Genomic DNA, 25,276 nt, shown 5'->3' on the forward strand with positions numbered 1-25,276 from the left:
TCTTAGTATCCAGATTTTGGTCTCTAATGATATGTACACTAAGCAAAGCCAAGTTATTGATGATTTCACATCTTAGGTAGAACAGCCATGATAAGGTTGGATCTTCTGATATTGGATTTCACAGAGGTTCTGAAATGATAAAGTAACTGACTTACTGTCTGACCAATTTAGCAATAATATATGCTTTTAAAGTAGAATAATAATTATGGCTAATTGGAATGAAGAACTCTGAGTTAATTGATGCTCTAAGAAGGAAAATTAACGTTTGTGTACAAAAAGTCCAAAAAGAAAAATGGTTTATGATTAGATAGCAGTGTAGATCTCAAAAAAAATACAGAAAAGATCTTCAAAATAAGCTTTAATACAACTAACAAATCAAATTGTTTTATCAGACTGACAGGATGGTGGGTGACTAATTCTGGATCACCCGTTTAAAGATTGCATCATTTTAGAGGGTGGCATCTATTGTAAAACATTAAAATTATATGATAGATTTGAACTTAAATTCCAATTAATATAACAAGTGAAATATAACCAAAAAGAAAAAAGAAAAAAAGAAATATCGGCCTGAAAACCTGCAGCTGGAATTGATGCGCCTTGAAAGTGTCAACCTGGGTCTGCACCCCTAGAAGGAATAGGTTGATAATCTATAGTTAGCAAGCTCATTTTATCTCATTCTCTTTTTTGGTTTGGGGAAATTATATTAATTCCAACCAATGTATCAAAATCAATATCACCACAGCTAGGAAGGTGTAAAAATAAGTACAGAAATAATAAAGAACTGTGTAAAACCTGTGGTGATGATAACAACATTTTAGAACATGTGGTTTTCACAAAGTGAAAGTCCAATTAGGATAAGGACTATGTCACTGTGATCTTTAAAATTCTAAATCTGATAGGATACTTGTAATAGAATAAATAATAAATATTAAAGGACAACGTAAGTTAGACTTTTATTTTAGCAGGATATATCAGACAACATTGCTTAAGTTATGAAAATGTAGTAATGTTAATTATTATGAAAACTAAAAAATTATTAAGAAAACATCCCTGTCTCCTAGTTTTCTGAGGAGAATTTATTCTTGAATCTCATATGCTAAGAAGCGAGTTAGCTTTAATGGACTCCTCTTTGAAATTACGCAAAGCTATTTTTATACAGATATTTTTGAGAATTATAATATTTGCAAAATATGTCTTAAATTTCATTTGCTTTATTTTATATTTCACTCCATCTATAAATTATAGTTACGTATGTTTTCTTAATTATTTGTAGTGTGCTTCAGAATTATTTGTCAGATTTTAGAATATGTCTTCTAACGACAAAACTGGATTTTTTTTAAATGTTCTTGTAGATCTCAACAATACTATCTGATATACTACTTTATTAGGTGTTGTGATATTAATGTCTCTTTATAGGTTTAGGTAAACTACTTCTCTTTACATCCTATTCCTATAATTCAGTTAAACAGTGCATGGACCTCACAGTGTGGGATCTTTATATTAGTGATTTAATTTCTTGTTTTGCTTAATATGTTAAGCAAAACAAAATATAATTGTTTCTTACAAAAATAATTAACTGATTTTTAAATGTATATTTTTAGTTACTTTGTCTTTTATTTATCAGGATATAATGGTTTTGAGCACAGATTTTTTACAAGGTGGTATTCAAGTTTAAATCTTTAAGTACCTCATATAAAACCCTTTTCTCAACATTAGAGAATCTCAAAGGGGGATACTGTTAAATGTCATGTTATTCAAATATTCTTTTCACAGATAAAGAAACTAAGAGTAAAAAAAAATTATTATAGCTTGTCCAACATAAAGATATAAAGATTCTCTGAGCCCCAGATACCTGCAGTAGCAGTTAGATGTAACAGTAGGGTTAACAGTTTGCCATTTTAAGAAATGAACAGTATTACTCTTTTGTCAAAAGTTGAGCCTACTGATCAAAGATGATTTATGTATGATGAGGCTGGGGATTAAGTATTTTGAGAGGAAGTAGCTCTTATTTAAGCCTAAATTCCTCTTTATGACCCATGAATTAGGAAATAATTCCATTTGTAAAATACAATTTAAATATAAATGCTAGGCTCAGGTCTATGTCTGTAAATAACATATTTATTCAATTACCTCTATGCACTGTTGTTTCCATGCCCTCTCTTATATGATAGTCACCAGTCCCATGTAGCTATTAAATACTTAAAATGCGACTAGTTTTTATTTTAAGTCAGTGCCATTTTTATATACATTGCTAATATAACTAAGTACATTTCCTATCTTTTTCTTCTTTTTTCAAAAAAAAATTGGGGAGGAAGGTAAGAAAAATGTGACTTTTGGATGTCATCGTCTTTTTCTATTTCGAAGGGATCATCTGTGTCTCTTTTTTTATAATTTACTTTCTTCATCCCCAATTTTTGCAATATAACTATTTCAACTAACTTTTATAGTTTTTATTCCTTAATACAGGTTGAACTATTTTGGGGGGCTTGAACTATTTTTAAAGATTCATTTAAAACTTAGCATATTAAGCAAAACAAGAAATTAAATCACTAATATAAAATACCTTTACTAATAACTAAATGAAAACAAATGGGAAAAAAAGAATACTGTACTCACCAAGATTTTGGGTTAGTGGAAAAATTAGTAAATGTTTTAGAATTGTTATTTCCTTTATTTGTTAACTTGTCATTTTATTGTTGTTTGAAAGAAGTTTTTAAAACTCTTTAGTAAATGATAATGAGCCACATCTACACTAATAAAAGACAAAGATGCTAATTGACCATACCTTCGCTACTCCCAAACCACGCCCACCAGCCAATCAGAGCGACTATATGCAAATTAACCCAACCAAGATGGCAGCCGGCAGCTGGAGCAAGCAGGAGGCTTGGTTGCCCCGGTGATGGAGGAAGCCAAGCTTTCCGCCTGCCCGGACCGGCTGTGGCCTTCGCAAAAGGCAACAAAGTTTCAATTATGGAAGCTAAATAAATCCCAGATACCTGCTTCCAGCCAGCCTCCACTGGGAGCTTGGGTGGCTGGGGGCTGTGGCCAGCCTGCAAACAGCCATCAGCCCCTCACCAAGGCTGGCCAGGCACTCCAGCGTGGACCCCCCCTGAAGGGGCTGTAGCTAGCCTGCAAACAGCCATCAGACCCTAACCCAGGCTGGCCACACCCTCATGGGGTATGGGTCCCCGCTGGGGGGCTTGGCCAGCCTGCCAACAGCCATCAGCCCCTCACCCAGGCTGGCCAGGCACCCCAGCAGGGACCTCCCACCCTGAAGGGGCTGTGGCCAGCCTGCAAAGAGCCATCAGACACTCACCCAGGCTGGCCAGGCACCCCAGCAGGACCCCCCTCCCTGAAGGGGGTGTGGCTAGCCTGAAAACGGACCTCAGCCCCTCACCCAGGCTGGCCAGGCACCTCAGCGGGGACCCCCACCCTGAAGGGGATGTGGCCAGTCTGAAAATGGCCCTCAGCCCCTCACCCAGGCTGGCCAGGCACCCCAGCAGGATCCCCACCCTGATCCGGGACACCCATCAGGGCAAACCATCTGGCCCCCACCCATGCACCAGGCCTCTATCCTATATAATAAAAGGGTAATACGCAAATTGACCCTAACAGCAGAGTGACTGGGAATCACTGATCACTATGACACACACTGACCACCAGGAGGCAGACGCTTAATGCAGGAGCTGCCCCCTGGTGGTCAGTGTGCTCCCACAGGGGGAACTCTGCTCAGCCACAAGCCAGGCTGACGGCTGCCAGAACAGCGGTGGTGGTGGGAGCCTCTCCCGCCTCCTCAGCAGCGCTAAGGATGTCTGACTGCAGCTTAGGCCTGCTCCCCGCTGGCAAGTGGACATCCCCCGAGGGCTCCCGTGTTGCCAGAGGGATGTCTGACTGCCAGCTTAGGCCCAATCCCCCGGGGAGCAGGCCTAAGCCAGCAGGTGGTCATCCCCTGAGGGGTCCCAGACTGTGAGAGGGCACAGGTCGGGCTAAGGGACCCTCCTGAGTACACAAATTTTTGTGCACCAGGCCTCTAGTATTTTATTAAAAAAAAAAAAATTATAGCCCTTCCGGTGTGGCTCTGGTTGAGCATTGACCTATGAATCAGGAGTCATGGTTGGATTCCTGGATAGGGCACATGCCCAGTGGGGGCTATGCAGGATACAGCCGATCAATCATTCTCTCTTCTCATTGATGTTTCTCTCTTTTTCCCTCCCTTCCTCTCTGAAATACATAAAAATATTTTTTTAAAAGAATTTTCCCTTTTGGCATTTCATTTTGAGTTGGGACCCAGGCTTCAGACTTGATTTTATTTACTTATTTTCTAAGTTTTCAAAATTAATGTTGACATTAAGAGTCAAATGTTTACAATTTGCAGCATAATATATTAAGGATGTATGCTGAAATGTATTTCAAACAGAATAAATTCTTGCATTTCCTAATTAAGCTCTTTTTCTATAGATACTGGTCTTGGTTTTGTCTTTATAATTAAGAAAACAAAACCAAACAAAAAAAGAAATTGAAGAATCCATAGTTTAGAAGTATGTAGAATACACTAGAAGTCCATTTAGAAGAGATATTTCTTTTAATTTGAACAGAACTTACATTCTTTTAAAGTTTTATGTAAGCAAGTATATAATTTGCAATTATGTTTTAAATTATTTTCTAAATGAAATTAAAATTCTTCCTCTTTCAGATATTGACAGAGCAAGTATGTACTCAAGTTGTACATAAACCACATCCAGAGCCAGACTCTACAGTGAAAATTCAGAATCCAAGTAAGCAAACAGCAATTATTTTATTTTATTTTAATGCAATAGTAACATGGTAATATATCAGACTAAATCTCCTTTTTTCAAACCATCTAAATTCATTATGGTGCTTACATAGTTCATAACACTTGAAAACCACCCACCATGGTGCTAAGCCTTTAGTTGAAAAATCAGTAAATATTTTTTGAGTGGAAGATATGATGCAGTTATAAATCTATACCATGCCTTTTTGTTATTGTTGTTCTTTTACAGTGATTCTTAAGGTAGTGGCAACTTTGTTAAAAAACTCTACACCAAGTGCAGAACTGATGGAAGTTCGTCGTTTATTTTTATCTGACATGATAAAACTTTTCAGTAACAGCCGTGAAAATAGAAGGTATGCAATTTGAATACTATTACAAAACAAAACTGTATTCCATAATTAACCTCAGTTCCTTTTCTTTATTTTCAATCTCTTTCAGAGAAAAAAATTTCTAATCTTTTCCACTTTGCTAAATACTTTTATTTTTATCCTCACCTGATGATATATTTTTCCCATTGATTTGGAAAGCGATGGGGGGGGGGGGGGGGGGAGAGAACTACGAATGGCTGGGTTGCTTCCTTATGAGCCCGACTGGGGCTGAGTATAGAACCTGCAATCAAGGTACATGCCCTGTGACCCTTTGGTCTGTGGGCCCAATGCTCTAACCAGTAGGCAAACCAGCCAGGGCGTTGAATACTTTTAATCATCAGAAGACACTGCATGTTTCTTTAATATAATCTGCAGTTAGCATACTTCCACTTATATCAATGTTTTTACTTATATGGGTGTTATATTTTAATTGAATATATGGATATATACCCACAAACCATTATTTAAAATGCACTGTTCCTTTTGGTGCTTTCTATAACTATCACCAATAATAGTTTTAATTATAATTGTGTTGGAGTAGCTCATATTCAACCATGCTTTTTCTGAATTTGTCTGATAACTGATTGTTATCATGTATTTTTGAGCTGGTTACCTAGGACAGTGATGGCGAACCTTCTGAGCTTGGAGTGTCAGCATTTTGAAAAACCCTAACTTAACTCTGGTGCCGTGTCACATATAGAAATTTTTTGATATTTGCAACCATAGTAAAACAGACTTATATTTTTGATATTTATTTTATATATTTAAATGCCATTTAACAAAGAAAAATCAACCAAAAAAATGAGTTCGCCTGTCACCTCTGACACGCGTGTCATAGGTTCGCCATCACTGACTAGGACATGGAGCCATGGTTGCTGCCTGAGTCATTAATTTAACAAATATTGATTGTCTGGTGTGTATAAAGCACCTTGCTGCATAGGTCGTCTCAGTATACAGTCTCAATACAGTTTAGTGGGAAAGAACAATAAAGCAGTGGTTATTTTACAAGATATTAAGTGCATCGTGAGTGCTGCAGGCTATGAGGGAGTAGAGAAATAACAACTTAATCTGACTGGGAAAGTTAGAAAAGCAGTTTTAATGATAATTTGGATTTTTCCAGATATAAAAATGGGGGAACGCCATTCCAAGTGTAGAATATAGAATATGCAGAATGATTGTACCTTCGTTGACCTAGGTGCAGTTTTCACTATTTATCTAAATTTCAAAATAGTAAATTCTAATATAATTTAGATGTTTTTAATGAATATATTTTTCCCACTAGATGTTTATTGCAGTGTTCAGTATGGCAGGATTGGATGTTTTCTCTTGGCTATATCAATCCTAAAAATTCTGAAGAACAGAAGATTACTGAGATGGTCTATAATATCTTCCGGATTTTGTTGTATCATGCAATAAAATATGAATGGGGAGGCTGGAGAGTCTGGGTGGATACACTCTCAATAGCCCATTCCAAGGTAACAGAGATTTAGCATTTTATATCATCTAATTTTCATCTGTGGGTTAATTAAATGGCTATAAATGCTCATCTGGTGCCATCTTCTGAGCATTTTCCATCAAGGCCGATTCCTCCTTCCCAGTTTTCTCTCTTTTCTGTTTTGTTTCCCCCCCCCCCCCCGCTTCTGTTTATACTCTAATAGATCTTGAAGTCTTATATATCATTTGATTGAAACCTCAGGTTTATAAATTAGGAATTTTAGACCCCAAAGGTGACCCCACATATATAGCAGATCTGAGAACTTGAGTCTGAACCAATTGCCCTTTTAAAAAATAAAACATACCTAAGAATATTTTATGGACTTTACTTTTTAATATTTTAAAAAAGCAGCCAGAAATTATTTTTATTTACAAGTGAATTATAAATATATTTAAAGTGTTTAATTTTAGTGGTATTTTTAATTGCATTATCATTTCTTTATTTTTAATCCTAGAAATCTAAATACTTATATTTAAAATAGTATCTAATCTTTAGTAGAATGAAGACAGTTTTCCAACTCCATTTTTGGGACTTGATTTCATCTTCCATAAAATGAAAGGGTTTTTGTATCAAGATAATCTCCAAAGGGAGGTCCATTACAAACTAAAATTTTCTTATCCTATGACTTAATTAGAAATTAATATCATATGTGCCTCTAAGGAAAAATTTTGAACTTATTTTTAATTTTAGAAGAGCTTTTATTGCTGTTAATACCTTAAACTTTATAATGTATTGGTACCTTACTTTTATTATTACACTAACAAATTTGAAAATAGTATTTTGTAGGAAAAGATATTGCATTTTTTTATTATGACATTATTACAGATGCCCCCCTATTTCCTCCCCTTTGCCCTCCTCCACCAGACATTGCATTTTATGTAATATATATAAAAGAATTCTATCTAAAATATCAAATTAAAGTAGCCTATGTAAAAATAAAATTGTGATGTTTTAACAGTTTATAATTGTATGTATTTATAGATTTGTGTGGGTTTTTTAAAACAATTGTTGAAATAGGCACACATATGAGTAATGGGTGGTGAAATCTGATCTAGTTATAGTATTGGAACTGTATATTAGTCACTTCTTCAATTTAGCTCAAATACCTCAAATATGTAGGAGTTCAACTGGCATGTTAGGTAACGGCAACATTGAAATACTTAACCTAAAAGAAAAGATCACTATTTAAAACATTAATATTGTTAATTTACCTAACTTAGTATTAATACATGCTGTGTTTGATAAATTAAAATTCTTGGCACCATTTTCCTATTATTAACATAACTAGGGGCCCAGTGTACAAATTCGTGCACCTTGAAAGGAACTGTGGGCCGCAAGGCTGCAGTGGGCACAGGGACAGGTCTTGGCTCATCCTCCCCGGCCCCTCCCGCTGTGCCCCCCCCATCCCCTGTCTGCAGGCAGCCCCCTCCCACTGCTGCGGCTCCCACACACTGAAGGGCGCCGGCCCCACTCGCACCTGCTGACGGTGCAGAGCAATTGGTGCCGTTGCCAGCAGCAGGTGAAAGCAGTGGTTTTGGTGCCGACTGCAGGTGCAAGCAGGGCTGGCGCCAGCAGTGGATGTGAGAAGTGGCTCCACCACCTGCAGCAAGTGCAAGTGGGGCCGTCGACAGCAGTGGGTGTGAGAGGCAGCTGCCAGCCACGATCCTCAGGAGCAGGGGGAGGTGGAGAAGCCCTGAGGGGCGACTGGGGCTGGCAGCCGCCACTCACAGCCGCTGACAGTGCCGAGCGACTGGGGCAAGCACTGGGTGCCGGTAGCAGGTGCAAGCGGGGCCGTCGCCGGTAGCAGGTGCAAGCGCCGTGCAGGACCATGGCACGCGAGAGCAAAGAATTTTCAGTAACCAACAGAGGCTCGCCCTTGATGGCAGCGACTGGCCCCACCTTGGTCTGGCACCCCAACTCACCTGCTCCACCATCTCATGCCTGCCATGTTCCGCGCATGCCCCCCTGGTGGTCAGCGCACGTCATAGTGACCAGTTGTTTGGTTGTTCGATTGTTCCCCTGTTCAGTCTATTTGCATATTAGGGTTTTATATATATAGATTTTACTTGTATCTTTTATTTCTTCTTGGTATATTTAAAATGCCTTAATGTTTTTTCCTTTGTTTCTAAGGTCACTTATGAAGCACATAAAGAATACCTAGCCAAAATGTATGAAGAATATCAGAGACAAGAAGAGGAAAACATTAAAAAGGGAAAGAAAGGGAATGTGAGCACCATCTCTGGTCTTTCATCACAGACAACAGGAGCAAAAGGAGGAATGGAAATTCGAGAGATAGAAGATCTTTCACAAAGCCAGAGCCCAGAAAGTGAGACAGATTACCCCGTCAGCACAGACCCTGGAGACTTGCTCATGTCAACAAAAGTGTCAGATGATATTCTTGTGAATTCAGATAGACCGAGAAGTGGTGTACATGTGGAAGTGCATGATCTTTTAGTTGACATAAAAGCAGAGAAAGTGGAAGCAACAGAAGTAAAGCTGGATGATATGGATTTATCACCAGAGACCCTAGTAGGTGGAGAGAATGGTGCCCTTGTGGAGGTTGAATCTTTGTTGGATAATGTATATTGTGCTGCTGTTGAGAAACTCCAGAACAATGTACATGGAAGTGTTGGTATCATTAAAAAAAATGAAGAAAAAGATAATGGCCCATTGATAACATTAGCAGATGAGAAAGATGATCTTCCTAATAGTAGTACATCATTTCTCTTTGACAAAATACCCAAACAGGAAGAGAAACTCCTTCCTGAACTTTCTAGCAATCACATTATTCCGAATATTCAGGATACACAAGTGCATCTTGGTGTTAGTGATGATCTTGGGTTGCTTGCTCACATGACTGGTAGTGTAGACTTAACTTGTGCAAGTATAATAGAAGAAAAAGAGTTCAAAATCCATACAACTTCAGATGGAATGAGCAGTATTTCTGAAAGAGACTTATCATCTAAAGGGTTAGAGTATGCTGAAATGACTGCTACAACTCTGGAAACTGAATCTTCTGGTAGTAAAATTTTACCAAGTATTGATGCCGGAAGTATAGTTTCAGATACTGAGAGATCTGATGATGGCAAAGAATCAGGAAAAGAGATCCGAAAAATTCAGACCACTACTACAACACAAGTAAGTTACCTAACATGAGTTCTAAAAATGCATTAAATAGATGTTGCATTGTTAGCATTAAAGCAGAGTAATTTATTACCAGTTACACTATGCTTATATTTAATTATGGTAAAATAGTATTTTATCGAATTGAATAGTATGGTAGTACATATTAAAGAAATTTAAAGTAGCTGAATTATATTTCCAGTTATGTGTAACTTTGCTCAATCTCTCTGGGCCTGAACTTGCTTATATTGTACAACAGATTGTACTAGATGAAAATATGGCTATTAGGGGCTCACCCAGTTCTAACATTTTATGACTCTGTAACTACATGTACACATTTTGTACTCAATATCTTTGCTCTGAATACTTAATTAAAATTTTTTTGTTGTCGTTGTTGAAAGTATTACAAATGTCCCCTTCATCCACCCATTGACCCCCTCCCCCTGGTCCCACCCCTTCCCCAGCACCAGCCCCAAGCTTTCCCGGCACTATTATCTGACAATCGGCTTTGTGTATAAGTTCATTGGTAAATCTCTTCCCACACCCTCCACCCCACCACTGCTTCCCTCCGAAATACATCAGTCTGTTGTATGCTTCAATGTCTCTCTATCTTTTTTGTTCATCAGATTTTTTTCATTAGATTTCATATGTAAGTGAGATCATGTGATACTTGTCTTTCTCTGACTGGCTTATTTTGCTTAGCTTAATACTCCAGATCCCTCCATGCTGTATCAAAGGGTAAGAGATCCTTTTTGACAGCTGCATAATATTTCATTGTGTAAATGTACTACAGTTTTTTAATCCATTCATCTACTGATTTGCACTTGGACTGTTTCCAAGCTATTTTACATAATGCTGCTATGAACATAGAGGTGCATATATTGTTTCTGAAGGGTGTTCCTGGCTTCTTAGGATATATTCCTAGAAGTGGAATCTCTGAGTCAAATGGCATTTCCATTTTTTGTTTTTTGAGGGAACTCCACACTGTTTTCCATAGCGGTTGTACCAGTCTGCATTCCCACCAGGAGTGTGCTAGGGTTCCTTTTTCTCCACATCCTTCCCAGGAAAATGGACACATTCCTAGAAAAATACAATCTTCCAAAACTAAAACAGGAAAAAGCAGAAAACCTGCATAGGCCAATAACAACTGATGAAACCATTCTCCTTAAGAAGCAGGACAGGGTTGTCCACTTTCACCACTTTTATTCAACACTAGAGGCCCGGTGCACAAAATTCATGCATGGGGGGGGGGTGTACCTCAGCCGGGCCTGCACCCTCTCCAATCCGGGACCCCTCAGGGGATGTCCGACTGCCGGTTTAGGCCCGATCCCTGTGGGATAGAGCCTAAACTGGCAGTCGGGCATCCCTCTCACAATCCAAGACTGCTGGCTCCTAACCGCTCACCTGCTTGCCTGCCTGATCACCCCTAACCACTCTGCCTGCCTGCCTGATCTCCCCGAACCGCCTCTGCCTGCCTGCCTGATGCCCCTAACTGCTCCCCTGCCAGCCTGAGCACCCCTCACCACTCTACCCTGCCGGCCTGATCACCCCTAACCGCTCTCCCCTTCCGGCCTGATCACCTTTAACTGCTCCGCCTGCCTGCCTGATAGCCCCTAACCGCCTCTGCCTCGGCCCCCACCACCGTGGCTTTGTACGGAAGGACATCTGGTCTATCTGGTCTAATTAGCATATTACCCTTTTATTAGTATAGATAGCACCAGAAGTCCTAGTCACAGCGATCAGACAAGAAGACAAAAGGCATCCAAATTGGAGAGGAGGAATTAGAACTGTCATTATTTGCAGATGACATGATATTTTATATAGAAAGCCATAAAGACTCCACCAAAAAACTACTAGATTTAATAAATGAATTCAGCAGTGTAGCAGGATACAAAATTAACACCCAGAAATGGATGGCAATTTTATCCACCAGTAATGAATTCTCATAAAGAGAAACTAAAAAAAAAATCCCATTTACCTTGCAACAAAAAAATTAAGATACTTAGGAATAAACTTAACCAAATAGGTAAAAGACCTGTACTCATAATTAATTTTAACCTTTTAAGCTTCAGTCCCAAACCTGTTCTGTGGATTATAGAAAAGAGGACTTGGAGCCCAGATTGAATTGATAGATGAAATGAAGGGGAATGGAAAGAGGACATGATATTTATCAAGTGCCTGCTATGTTCCAGGCACTGTGATATATGTTTTCAGATTTAATCCTCACAGCAACCCTGTGAGGTAGGTAATATGGCTGAGGAAATTTGCAGTTATTAGCAGTGAGAATTTTTTTACAACCACGTGGGTAAGAATTTATTATGAGAAAATTAAAGGCCTGGTGGTGAGGAAATGTTAGTGCTGCAGTTTGGGCCTCACTAGAGTAAACTGAAAAATGGATGCTTTTTTCTGATGTGGATTTTAATTGTTGATCTTTGAGGTTTAAGTTTACTTCCTTATTTTCTAGGCTAACTAATGCCTAGAATTAAGAGTTGAAAAAAACTTTTACCTTTTATGATTTGCTTTGTTGCTGTTCTCTGAGTTTTACACTCACTGTAAATTTAACATGTTCTATTATAAAGAGTAAACCATATACCTAACTAGTGCCTTTGTACTCTAATACGATTCCTTAATAATAGATTCTGTGTGAAGGAAAAGTATTTTTATTTTTGTCTCTGTTAACTACCAATTCCCATTTTTGTGGCAGTTGTACTACAGTGATAATTGTCAGGGTATGGGAATATTGAATTAGGTAGAGATTTAAAATAAAGGACAGCATGATGCATTGTTTAGTGAACACAATAATCATTAGGTTTGTCTGGTTTTCATTCAGAGTGCATAGGCATTTTCTGGTTTTTCATTTTATCAAATGCATTTGCTTTTTCTAAATTGAAGTATTATGAGCAAAATAGACTTTAAAGTTAACTTGAATCTGTTCAATTAATATTTCTTTTAATCTTGTGTTTTTAACTACAATTAGTTGATGACATATATCCAGTATACTTCACTTTCATAAGGAAGAAATATAGGCTACTATAAAGCCTCCAAAATCAGGGGTAAAGAGGGTCTGGTTTTAAGTATGAACATTGTTATTAAACTTAGGTCATTTGATTTTTTCCTTTGTTTGTGAAACTGCAAAATAAAAATAGTAGTAGTAGCCCTCAGCTCTAAAAGGTTCCTGAGCAGGGAATCACCAGGTGAAAAAAAAAAAAAACTATATATATATATATATATATATATATATATATATATATATATATATATCCCCACACACCACCTAGCTACTAAGTCATAAGCAAAAGCTTTACTCACACACTTACTTTACTATACTTATTGTTTTCATTTTGAAATCAAGAATTTCTTTTGCACTCTACAAATGTTCACCTTTTATTTCTCTAGGCTGTTCAAGGTCGGTCTCTTACACAACAGGACAGAGACCTCCGAGTTGATTTAGGATTTCGAGGAATGCCAATGACTGAGGAACAGCGGCGTCAGTTCAGCCCAGGTCCACGCACTACAATGTTTCGTATTCCTGAGTTTAAGTGGTCTCCAATGCACCAACGACTTCTCACCGATTTACTATTTGCTTTAGAAACAGATGTACATGTTTGGAGAAGGTAGAAATATTTTTTTTCTAGAAATAAGACTACTCTCATTTAAGAAATGTCTACCTTTTTATCTTTTACTCTTAAAATTAATACCACATACTAAATGTATTCTGTTGATGAGCTTATAAGATATATGCATTGTTAAAATAAAATTTTAAATTATTTTATGACACCTATTTTTAGAGACTATATCAGTTCAAATATAATCACTTAATGAAAACCAAGTGTGCATAAATTAAATCATTTCCTTGCCTCACTTTTGATTTAATTTTTAATAGCAAGTGTACAACAAATTGATTATGAGTGTGTGTCATTTATATATGCAAGCATATAAATTAGGAAATTGATGGTACTCTGTAGCAGATTATGCCACTATCACAAGTATCAGTGGCACAGTATTCTCAAGACTCAAATAGGGCTCCTCTGCTTCTCCTGATTTTTCTTCTAAGATTCAAGGTGGTTGCTTCAGCTCCCAGGATTGAATCAATGTAGGAAACTTGCTCAAACTAGAGGGTATGGAGGACTCGTCTTCTTCCTCCTTCATATCCTTCTTTCCTCCTCTTCCTTTTTTCCTTCTCCATTCCTCTTCATTTCTTTCCTTTTTTCTCCTCTTTCTCCTCTTCTTCTCTTTCTTTCTTCTTTCTTCTTTTATGTTTTGTTTTAATTGAAGCCACTCAAGAAATTTCCCCCTTATATCTCACATGCTAGCAGGATCATAGGCTCTTCTCAAAGATAATCACCAGCAAAAGGGAATCCTATATAATAAAACCCTAATATGCAAATCAACCAAACAGTGGAATGACCAGTGCTCAGGGATAGTGCCGCTCAGCCAGAAGCCTGGCTCATAGCTGGCAAGCACAGCGGTGGCGGTGGGAGCCTCTCCTGCCTCCACTGTAGGCGGGCAATAAGGAACGAGGGGTCCCAGACTGCTAGAGCCCCAGACTACGAGAGGGATGTCTGACTGCTGGCTTAGGCGGACTTCCCCCAAGGGGTTCCAGACTGTGAGAGGGTGCAGACCACGCTGAGGGACCCCCCAGTGCAAGAATTTCATGCACCGGGCCTCTAGTGGAATTATGACTGATCTATACAGAGCAATATTGGTCAGTAACCTAGTAGCTGGAGTGAGGCCAACCTTTCCTATACCCGATCTAGTTCAATAATAGAACAAAATCTTGATTGTGTTAGCATGGAAAAGGAATATGGAAGTAGTCAAGGTCTGCCACATAATGTTTTTACTTCTGATGTTATTTTATTAGTTTTTCCTTAGTCTACTGATGTATAGAAACAAAGGTATTTTCATTGCTAGTGTTGTTACATGCTAAATTACCTACAGATGATAAAGAAGGAACCTAGAATACTATGAAAGACATTAAGGTTAACATGAATATCAATGTATGAAAATTGTGTGATTTTCTAATTACAGTATTAGTGGCTTCTAAGTGAGTGAAAGTCAGTTTTCTTTCCTTTAACATACTGTGTATCTTTGTTTCCTTTCAAGGGCTCTCAAAAAATTTCTGAAACAGAATTCTATATAATTAAAAAAAATTTAAAGACAGAACTTATATTTAGGACAGGGGGAAACATATTGAGATCTAAGATATAATATACTAGAGGCCCGATGCACGAAATTCGTGCAAGAGTAGGCCTTCCTTTCCCCGGCTGCTGGCACCAGCTTCCCTCTGGCACCTGGGACCCTGGCTTCCCTCCCAACTCTGGCTTCATTCAGAAGGTTGTCCGGAAGGATGTCCAGTTTAATTGGCATATTACGCTTTTATTATTATAGATGATATTGTACAGTTCTAAAAGTTGAGAATCATTAACTTAAATTTGATCGTGAAGTAGTTTCACATTAGAATATAGTTCATATTCTTGACTGTCACCAAACTAAAGCAGTGTATTTCTCTGAATATCTACATTGCATGTTTTGTATGGGGAAGCTCTACTGCCAACCTTTGAGGTCTTTTCTCTTTTTATTCAATAAATCCTTGTATTTTTGCTGATTTATTTATATTCTCCTACTACATCACTTCTGTGATTAGCAATATATGTTTTCAGTATGGCTGGTCAGAGGTAGGGGGCTGGAGTCTGGTGATGCAACAAACTGAAACTGCATAAAAGGTAGCAAAACATTGTTAACTAGCCAGTTGTTCTGCCTTTTAATACAAAATGAATAACTTTGGCAAAAATAAATATTTTCAGCCAAATTCATTGAGATAGTCATAAACCTTTGAATATATTTCTTGGGAAACAAAATGCTAGATTAATACACACACATAATAACCATGTAAAGGTACTAAATTTTTGGTAATATAAAATCTCAATTTTAAATTATATTATTTTCTGAGAACTCCGTTTTATATTTGCCTAGCTCTTCATTATTTGTCACTTAAAAATGTTGTTATAAACTGTCTACATTTCTTATTAAGCCAAGGAATTGTTAATTTGCATTTTGTTTTTCTGCTATTTTAGCCATTCCACAAAGTCTGTAATGGATTTTGTCAATAGCAATGAAAACATTATTTTTGTACATAACACAATTCACCTCATTTCCCAAATGGTAGACAACATCATCATTGCTTGTGGAGGAATTTTACCTTTGCTCTCTGCTGCTACATCACCAAGTGTAAGTACTTTGCCTCCATCTAGTGGTTATGTTGTATAATTACTTGACTAGAGCACCTCAGTGGTGTTCCATACTGTACACAGGTTTATAAGGCCCGGGACTCATAAAAAAAGGTATCCAAAAACTTAGGCTCTAAGTTTATAGATGGATTTTTAACAAAACATGTTCATCTAAGGGAACTTTTAACTATATGAAATTATATTTATCCATTCATATTAATGTTTATTTGTTAGTTTTGGGTTCCAGCTATGTGTATTTATGAAAATATTTCTCTGGTAATTAAAATAAATACTTCTTAGAAATAGTCATAACTAGAAATTATTAACTTTATTTTGTGTATGTTGTTTATCCCTTAAAATATAATATAATACACTGTTAAAATCCTTGTTCTGTAAATCTTGATGTTCTAAATAAAAGTATATACTTAGTCATGAATATAAATTTAGAAAAAATCATCATTATAAATGCAATCTCATGTAATTTATTTGACATATTATTTCTAAACTTAATATTATTCTATCTAGGATGTTTATCTTCCTGCTATCTGAGATTTGAATTTGTTTCAAAGAGAACCAAATTAATGATTTCTAGGAGTGTTTCTTATTTAAAACTTAGGCACCTAGATAGAAAAATTACAAAACATGCTATTTTTATGCTATCTTAAAAATTTCACAATCATTGAAATCCTCCGAAATCTTTATGTTACTCACATGGCCTTTAATAGCATTTTTATCTGACTTTATTTGCTGGTTCAACATTTATTTAAAAAAATAGTTTTGTCTCTATATAAAACATTGAAATGTATTAATATAATAAGATTGAAAGTCAATCAGTGTTAATTATGTTATATATAATATAGTAGGTAAGTGCTAACTTTATATTTTAGTTATCACTTTAAAAAATATCTCTGATCCATATAAAAAAATCTTGACACCATAGCTGTCTACTGAAATGAGAAAGAATAGAAAACTATGCTTCCCATATTACCTGTGTTCTTGCTGCCATATTGGAAACTCATCTCTAAGCCCAAGAAGTATACTTTTTTCCAAAGAGAGACCTGTTTTGTTAAGATGTCTTTTACTAGCCCCGGCCAGGTATCTCAGTTGATAAGAGCATCATCCCCTATACATCAAGGTTGTGGGTTTGATCCCTGGTCAGGGCACATACAAGTATCAACCAATGCATTTGTAAATAAGTGGAACAACAAATCATTATTTCTCTCTCTCTCTCTGTATGTCTCCCCCCCCCCTCAAATCAATAAAGAAATTTTTTAAAAAGAGGGTGATTTAGTTCCATTTTTTTTAAATAAAAGATGCCTTTTACTTGGTAAGGCAGTGTTTCTAAATTGATCTCTGGCTTTATTTCATCATTAACACACTTTTTCTACATGACTCTTTTGCTCACTACACTTTTGTCATTGCTGCCACTCCCAAAGCAACCTTGAAACTTAATATTAGCAGCAAAAGATTGTACTTTCAAATCCCCATTCTCTCACAGGTACATATACTTCAATTTCATCCATGAATTTACTCAAGAAGTCAAGAAAACATGCAGGCTAGTTCAGGCAGGTGTGCAGCAGAACATATCATCATTAGGACTTTAATGGAATTAGTAGCTAACCAAGGAAATAGAGCCAGGAAAAAAATCGTTGAGTGCAGATATCCTGTGAGATTAATATACTATCCCTTCTTTTAATCTGATTCTCTCTGGAGATACATATCAAATACCAGTAAATTGACAATTGTGTATGATTTTAAAAAAGCATTATAATACTGAGGCAGGGAGAATTGTTTTTCTCTTGTCTTTTATACTCTAAAAACTGAATAAATCAATGTTTTCCTTCTGGCATTTTTTTCATCATATAAATTTTGTTTTATGTCTTGTAAATTATCATTTATTGTCAAGAAATTTTAGAAGTTTGTATTGAAATTCATTTTTAAATATATCATTTTAATTTTTCTGCAGAACAAAAAATTGGCTTTATATAAAGTTAACAGTTGGTGCTAAAATTTTCATAGGTTTCATATATTCACATTACTAAATAGCCTTCCAGATTTTAAAGCTAAAAGATCTCTATCAAGATAGGGAAATATTAAATTAATGAAGTATGTTACTGATAAATATTATAATATTTCACTACCCAAATTTGCTTATTTTTATTTTATAATGAATGTACAGTAAAGATACTGACATTTTGATGTTTGATTTTCAAACATACTACCTGTGCAATTTTGACTAATATAGTTTGAGTTTGAAATTACTTAAAGCCTAAACTGTTTTCAAAAGACTTGGAAATTCATTCAGTAGTAGAAACTTTTCTTCTTTGTCTCTCTATATTTCTGTTATTTTGATTCATTAACTGATTTTACCTATGCCTGATTATATACCAATTTTATGTTCTTTGAATAAACTGTGTCCCTAAAAGAAACAGCTAGAACCATTTCTCCCACTTGATACTAGTGGAACTGTATTTGGTGCTGACTGCTGACTATCGTTTTCTATTCCTTGACTATATAATATTCTTGCTAAAAATTGTAATGTAATAGAGGGGGAAAGTTAGAAAGGAGAAGATTGAATAAAGAAGGAGTTAGAACCAAAATATGGAGCTTTTTAACTTAGTTTTAAAATGTAAAAAGCCAAGGGACATATTTGGAAGGAATAAGTGAAAAAGGAATCATTGACAACATCAGATTTACCAAAGAGAAACATTGTCATATAGATGCCATTAGAATTTTAAAAGAGAAATAAGAACTATTTGAAACTAATGCTTGAGTGATCTGATAACTTTGTTTAGGTTTGTGGAGTTTTTCAAAATATTCATGCATTTTATGTGGGGACATGCATTTAATGAAAAGTTATGAGAAATGATGATATGGCAGTGGTTAGCAAACTTTTTCTATATGGATCAGATAGTAAATATTTTCAGTTTTGTGGGCTGTATGGTCTCTGTCCCATGTATTCAACTATGCTTTTGCAGCCATAGACAGTTACATAAAGGATTTGGATATATGTGTGTCTCAATAAAACTTTATTTATAAAAACAGCCAGTGGGGCAGATTTGACTTGTGGGTTATAGTTTGCATCATTTCTTCAGGTAAATACAAATATCATAATAAATGTTTTGGTGTGAAATTTATTACTTATTACAAATTTAGTGTGAAATTTTAATAGAGCTTACCATTTATTACAAGTTATTTTTTATAAGCAATTTTTGGAATATTACAGGCATTATGTTCTACTAGGAGAGATGTAACTTTTCTCAGCCATGCTACTTTTCTTTAGCATTTGACATGTCTAATGTTGAGATTGTATTTAATTAGGAGAGTGTAAGTAGAATGCTAAGTATTCTGCATAGTTATCTATTTTTAAAAATGACTCAAAGCTCAGCACAAGAATATGTCTTTCCCATATAATTTACTTCTTATTATAAAAAAACAAACTTGTTTTCTGTTATCAGTAAGACTCAGACATGATCTTTTGACTTTATGGTTTAATATAAGGTATATGAGTTTTAACATAAGATAAACCTTATATTTTAACTTGGGTTCTACCACTTCCTGGATATGACCTTAACTGCAACTTCGTCATTTATTAAAAGGTGTTCATTTTACTGATCCCATAGGGAGTTTGTTGAAAATTGTTAGATATATATATGTAAAGTGCTCTAGAGAAGCTCTTATTGAATGTTTCCTTCATTTAGTTCCTTTTGGAACTATTCAGAATTTTATCATAATAGAATAATCTTCTCATTTATAAACTAAAGCTGTCATACTCAAAATTCTGAAGTTTGAAAGAGGATATTTGAGACAATTTTAGTTATTATGGGTTTTGATGGCAAAATACTAAACCGATATAATTTTTTTGCCTGTTGTTTCCATGAGATTGGCATAGTGCTTGTCTATTTTCTGCCCTGGGACCTTATATGAATACAACAATCCATACTAAGGATAACATTTGTGTATTGCTGTTGCAGTATCATCATGTACGAAAATTTGAGCTGTTTATATTCATCTTTCTTATAAGAAAATATCTTAATGAAAACTTCAAGGGAAAAAAAGTATAGTGATAGAATATTTATATCATAGTGAACACCTTGAGCTTAATATCCATAGAAGAATAGGAGTTTATTGGAGTTTCAATTTTGCCTATATCATTTAAAATCATATGTGGCATAGAAAATAAATTACAAAAATAATTTCAAGTCTTTAATTAGGACCAATTGTTTTAACTTTAGACCTCTTAGTATGTATTTTGACCAATCTTTGTTTTCAGAAAGGAACATTATTTTTGCTGATTTTTTTGGAGTTAATGTTTTCATGATTAGCTATTTGAATCAAACTCTTATTTACTAGTATTTTCTACACATTTTGCAAGTTGGTCATAACTGAAAGCAAGAAATAGGAGGAAAAAATGAAGAAAAGCAAGGAACATGTATCATCTACAAATTGCAAAATGACTTTGTGATTTTAGATTGACCATTTTGGTCAGTCATCCATAACACTGAATGCATAGAACTTAATTCAGTGTCATCTATGGTTTATTTTCTCTGTTATAGAAAAATAATTGAGACTGATATTTCTGGCTTTCCTAATAGTTTCAAAGTCATAAGAAAGAAGAACAACTTTTTCTCTTTAAAAATGATGACAAAATCTTACTATTGGTAATGTTTTCTTACCATTATCAGAATATTTAGTTAATAGATTTAAAATTATTTTTTGTTTTATCTCATAACACTGATTATACTTTTTTATTGTCAGGAAGATTTTGTATGTTTTCCTATACCATGTACCATTTAAATAGTGTATTTTGAAATTTATGCTCACATATATTTGATCAGAGAATAGGAACCGTTGATGACTTTCACTGTAAACAATTCTATCCAAAATTTTCAATATATTAAATATAATTCTTACAAGATTCTGAAACTGACTAAAATATATATGTATTTAGGTTAGTTCATATGCAGACTCCATTTAGTACCAGGTATATCAATAAATTCTTTTCTAGCAAGGGAAAGTGGTCTTTAAGTTATAATCACTCAAATATTTTACCTTTATTAACTTCTGGGGGATTTGATGTATAGGAAGGGCTCCAAATTATAACATAATTTTTAAAGAAAAATTCTACAAGTATGGTATAAATAGTTTATTTTCCTAAGTCATTTCTGCCTAAACCAATACTGGCTTTTACAGAAACATTATTCTAGTTTACTTATTAAATATTTCTTTAGCCATCTGCTAGAAAAAGATACTTAATTTACAAAATAGGATATGCATAATTTCTAATACATAACTTACGTTTATATACATGTTATTTGGGCAGAGTTATTCTAATGAAAAAAATAAACAACTCTAAATATTTGATTTCAATCATTATAATTTATAAAATGAATACCTCTTCTGATATTTTTGCTTTTAATAAAATACTCAAATATAATTCTTAAATATATTATTTTGTGTTTCAATTTTATATTGTATTTTTATTTAATTTTAATAATTTTCTTTTCTTGTACTTTTTTGGTCTGTTGTCTGTTTTGTCTAATGCATGTCCAGGGTTCTAAGGTTAGTATTAACTTCAGTAATTTTCAGGTGTTTAGTTTTAAATTTTATTTTTACTTATTTATGAATTTTTTGACTTGGTTATATTTTGAGTTTCCATACCATCTTTAACATTAGGCATGCCTTCAGCATATTTAAAAAATTCACTGAATATTCTTAGTTTATTGATGAATTACTATTTTATTATACAATAGAGTATCATAATGTAATGAAAACAATGTTTCAGTCATATGTACAATCAGATGTTAGATGGTTCCAATGAAAGGAAATTGGATGGAATCTATTATTTTAAGATTAGTAGTAATCATATGTGAATGCTCTTTATTTTTAAAGCTGATATGATTTTTATAACATTTCATTAAAATTGTAAATTATTTTTATGTGTAATGTAATAAGAACTCCCTTTTAAGTTACGGTTTGTGTTAAAATGAGTACTTTTTATTTAAAAATGTGTTTAGTCAAAGATACGATTTGGCAAATTATATGAAAGTTAATAATTTTGTTTATAATTTCTATTTATAATTCACTCATTTAAAAATGAAAGCCCTAGCAGGTTTGGCTCAGTGAATGGAGCATCAGCTGGTGTACTGAAGTGTCCCAGGTTTGATTCCGATCAAGGGCATGTGCCTCGGTTGCAGGCTCAATCCTGGGCCTCAGGTCGAGGTGCTTGTGGGAAGCAACCAATCAATGTGTCCCTCTCACATCATTGTTTCTCTGACTCTCTCCCTTCCTTCCACTCTCTAAAAATTAATGGAAAAATATCCTTGGGTGAGGATTAACAAAAAATAAAAATGTAAAAATGAAAGCATATTTTGAAGATTAAGTCTTATAGACCCCAAAAGACTCAAAAATATGATATTGACTAACAAAGTGAGTTAGACTTCTAATACTTTCAGAAATTCAGAATGATGAAGAACTTATTTGAGAACATATCTATAGATATCCTAAAATTCTAATATCTTGGGCCCTGGCTAGGTTGCTCAGTTGGTTAGAGCATTGTTCCAATACACCAAGGTTTTGGGTTCAATCCCTGTTCAGGACACATGCAAGAATCAACCAATGAGCCCTAGCTGGTTTGTCTTAGTGGATAGAGCATCAGCCTGTGGACTGGAGGGTCCTGGGTTCGATTTCGGTCAAGGGCACATGGCTGGGTTGCAGGCTCGATCCCTGGTAGGGGGTGTGCAAGAGGCAGCTGATCAGTGATTCTCTCTCATCATTGATATTTCTCTCTTTCCCTCTCCCTTCCTCTCTGAAATCAATAAAAATATTTTTTTAAAAAAGAATCAACCAATGAATGCATAAATAAGTGGAACAACAAATTGATGTTTCTCAAAAAATCAGTAAATACAAAATAAAATTTTAATATCTTGAAAAATTATTTTGAATGTTTAAAAGATCTAAGCATTGACCAGATCTTCCATTCTATTATAAAATTATGTTGATAACTGTGATTTAAAAGATATATATATTTATATGTATATATATGTGTGTATATATATATATATATCTAAGTGACAGCTCAACCCTTCGACCAGTAGCTATGACATGCATTGACCACCAGGGTGCAGATGCTCAACGCACAGTCATGGAAACATGGAACAGACTGATGAATCTCAGAGGGGAGGGAGGAGAGCGGGAAGAGATTAACCAAAGATTTTATATGCATACTAGAGGCCCGGTGCATGCATTCGTGCACCGGTGGGGTCCTCGGCCTGGCCTGCAGGGATTGGGCTGAAACTGGCAGTCTGACATCCCCCGAGGGGTCCTGGATTGGGAGAGGGCACAGTCCAGGCCAAGGGACCCCACTGGTTCACGGATCCGTGCACTGGGCCTCTAGTTTTATGTAAAATGAATGTCTTTGCTTTTCATGTAATCTATTGGTGGTGTGGTCACAGATTTTTAATACATGCTATAACATGATACTGAATATCAATGAAGTGCTAGGAAATAAAGAATTTGAATTTTGAAAATCCAATTATTTCTTTAATCCATAGATACTAAATTGGCATAATGTTGTAAATCAACATTAAAAACAAATTTTTGAATGTTTTCAAGCTCATTTTAGGAAGACTGATTTTGCCACTATTTTAATGTTAAGTGGAAGGAAGAAAAGTTGTTTATTCTCCATTTAGAATCAAGTTATATAGTACTTGCAGTAGTCACCTATCATTTTTAATACCCATCTTGTACACAAGAAGTTTTTAAAAGTTGCTTTTAAAAAAATCATTATTTTCTGATGACATTTCCATGTTAATATGAGCAACAATATGTTTAAGTAGAATGATGGATATAAGCAATGTCAAAATGAAACAATAAATTGGAGCATGTACCTATAATATATACTTACCTTGTAGTTTAATTTATCATTTGAAGGACCAAACTTAATCAATATGGCTAATATGTCTATTTTCAGAAAATTTAAAGAGTAATATTTTTATTTATAAAGCATTCCTTACTTTACTCTGCTCTTTGAGACATTGAGAAAATGAGGCCTAGTCAATGAGGCCTAGTCATAATGAACCAAAATGTTATGTGATAAACAATGAAAAGTAAAATAAGAAATGTTGCTATTGCTTATAAAATCCAGTTATACATCTTAAGAAACAGAATACTTTGTAACATTTCCCTTGAAAGCAGGAAGTTACACTTTATTATAGACAATATTTAGTGAAAGTGTAGTTTCTACTGATTCTTCTTATTACCAGTGTTTGTAGAAGGAGTAATGATCTTCTTGATTATTTTTACCTTAGACTTTTACTGTATATTTGAGATACCTAGTGGTTTTACTCTGTTCTGAAATGGATAAGAAATTGTTATACATTCTAATTTGACAGTTGTCTCATTTTGATGCCAAACTAGAGTGCCATATATTTTCCCTAGTAGTCATCATACATTTACAAGAAAGGAAAAGTAACACTTTTTTTTATAAACAAGAGAGAGGAATTTAGGAAAGAAATGTTTTTAAAAAGTAGTATAAATGTATGTGCTATTATTTCCAAATACCTTTGCAAAATGATCTTCAGTTTGGAATGTAGTTTTTATAAATAATGACATTTAAATCTAACATTGATTTTAAAAATAGACTTTTCCTTTATTCAAGGACAATTCATAGGTAACTAAATAAATTCAATAACCAGCTCTTATGATATATCAAATTAGATTATAATTTGCAATCTATAATTTATTTTATTTACAAAATATACTAAATATACTAAACTACTCTTCACTTGTAATATGTATGTACATGTATTATACTTCTAAATTTTAACAAGTCTTAAATCTTCTTTCTTAAAGACGGAATTGGAAAACATTGAAGTGACACAAGGCATGTCAGCTGAGACAGCAGTAACTTTCCTCAGCCGATTGATGGCTATGGTTGATGTACTTGTATTTGCCAGCTCTCTAAATTTTAGTGAAATTGAAGCTGAAAAAAACATGTCTTCTGGAGGTTTAATGCGACAATGCCTAAGGCTAGGTAAGTCTTAAGAATAAAGGTGTCCATTATATAATTACCTACAGAGTAGTTATTTGACATTCTGTGGTATATAAAGTATTGATGATACAAGTTGATGATTATGTAATGTAGAAATTATTATAATTATAATATCTTCACATTGGAGATTTATAGAATTGATCATCTTGAATGGATTATAATTTGAAATAGAATTAAATGTATTTTGCATTATTTAAAATTTAATAGGACTAACATTTT

General features: G+C 34.8%; 1 protein-coding gene across 1 annotated transcript in view; it reads left to right on the forward strand.

Moving 5' to 3' along the window:
- NBEA (neurobeachin) overlaps positions 1-25,276 on the forward strand; it is a 928,080-nt gene that overhangs the window by 263,318 nt on the left and 639,486 nt on the right. Inside the window, exons 19-25 of the mRNA XM_006083617.3 lie at positions 4,694-4,775; positions 5,022-5,145; positions 6,443-6,635; positions 8,786-9,793; positions 13,175-13,392; positions 15,853-16,006; positions 24,859-25,039. Coding sequence (XP_006083679.1) covers positions 4,694-4,775; positions 5,022-5,145; positions 6,443-6,635; positions 8,786-9,793; positions 13,175-13,392; positions 15,853-16,006; positions 24,859-25,039 — 1,960 coding nt within the window. The remainder of the gene's footprint in view (positions 1-4,693; positions 4,776-5,021; positions 5,146-6,442; positions 6,636-8,785; positions 9,794-13,174; positions 13,393-15,852; positions 16,007-24,858; positions 25,040-25,276) is intronic.

This window comes from Myotis lucifugus, unplaced genomic scaffold (genome assembly GCF_000147115.1).
Source record: "Myotis lucifugus unplaced genomic scaffold, Myoluc2.0 scaffold_7, whole genome shotgun sequence".
NCBI classification, from domain to species: Eukaryota; Metazoa; Chordata; class Mammalia; order Chiroptera; family Vespertilionidae; genus Myotis; species Myotis lucifugus.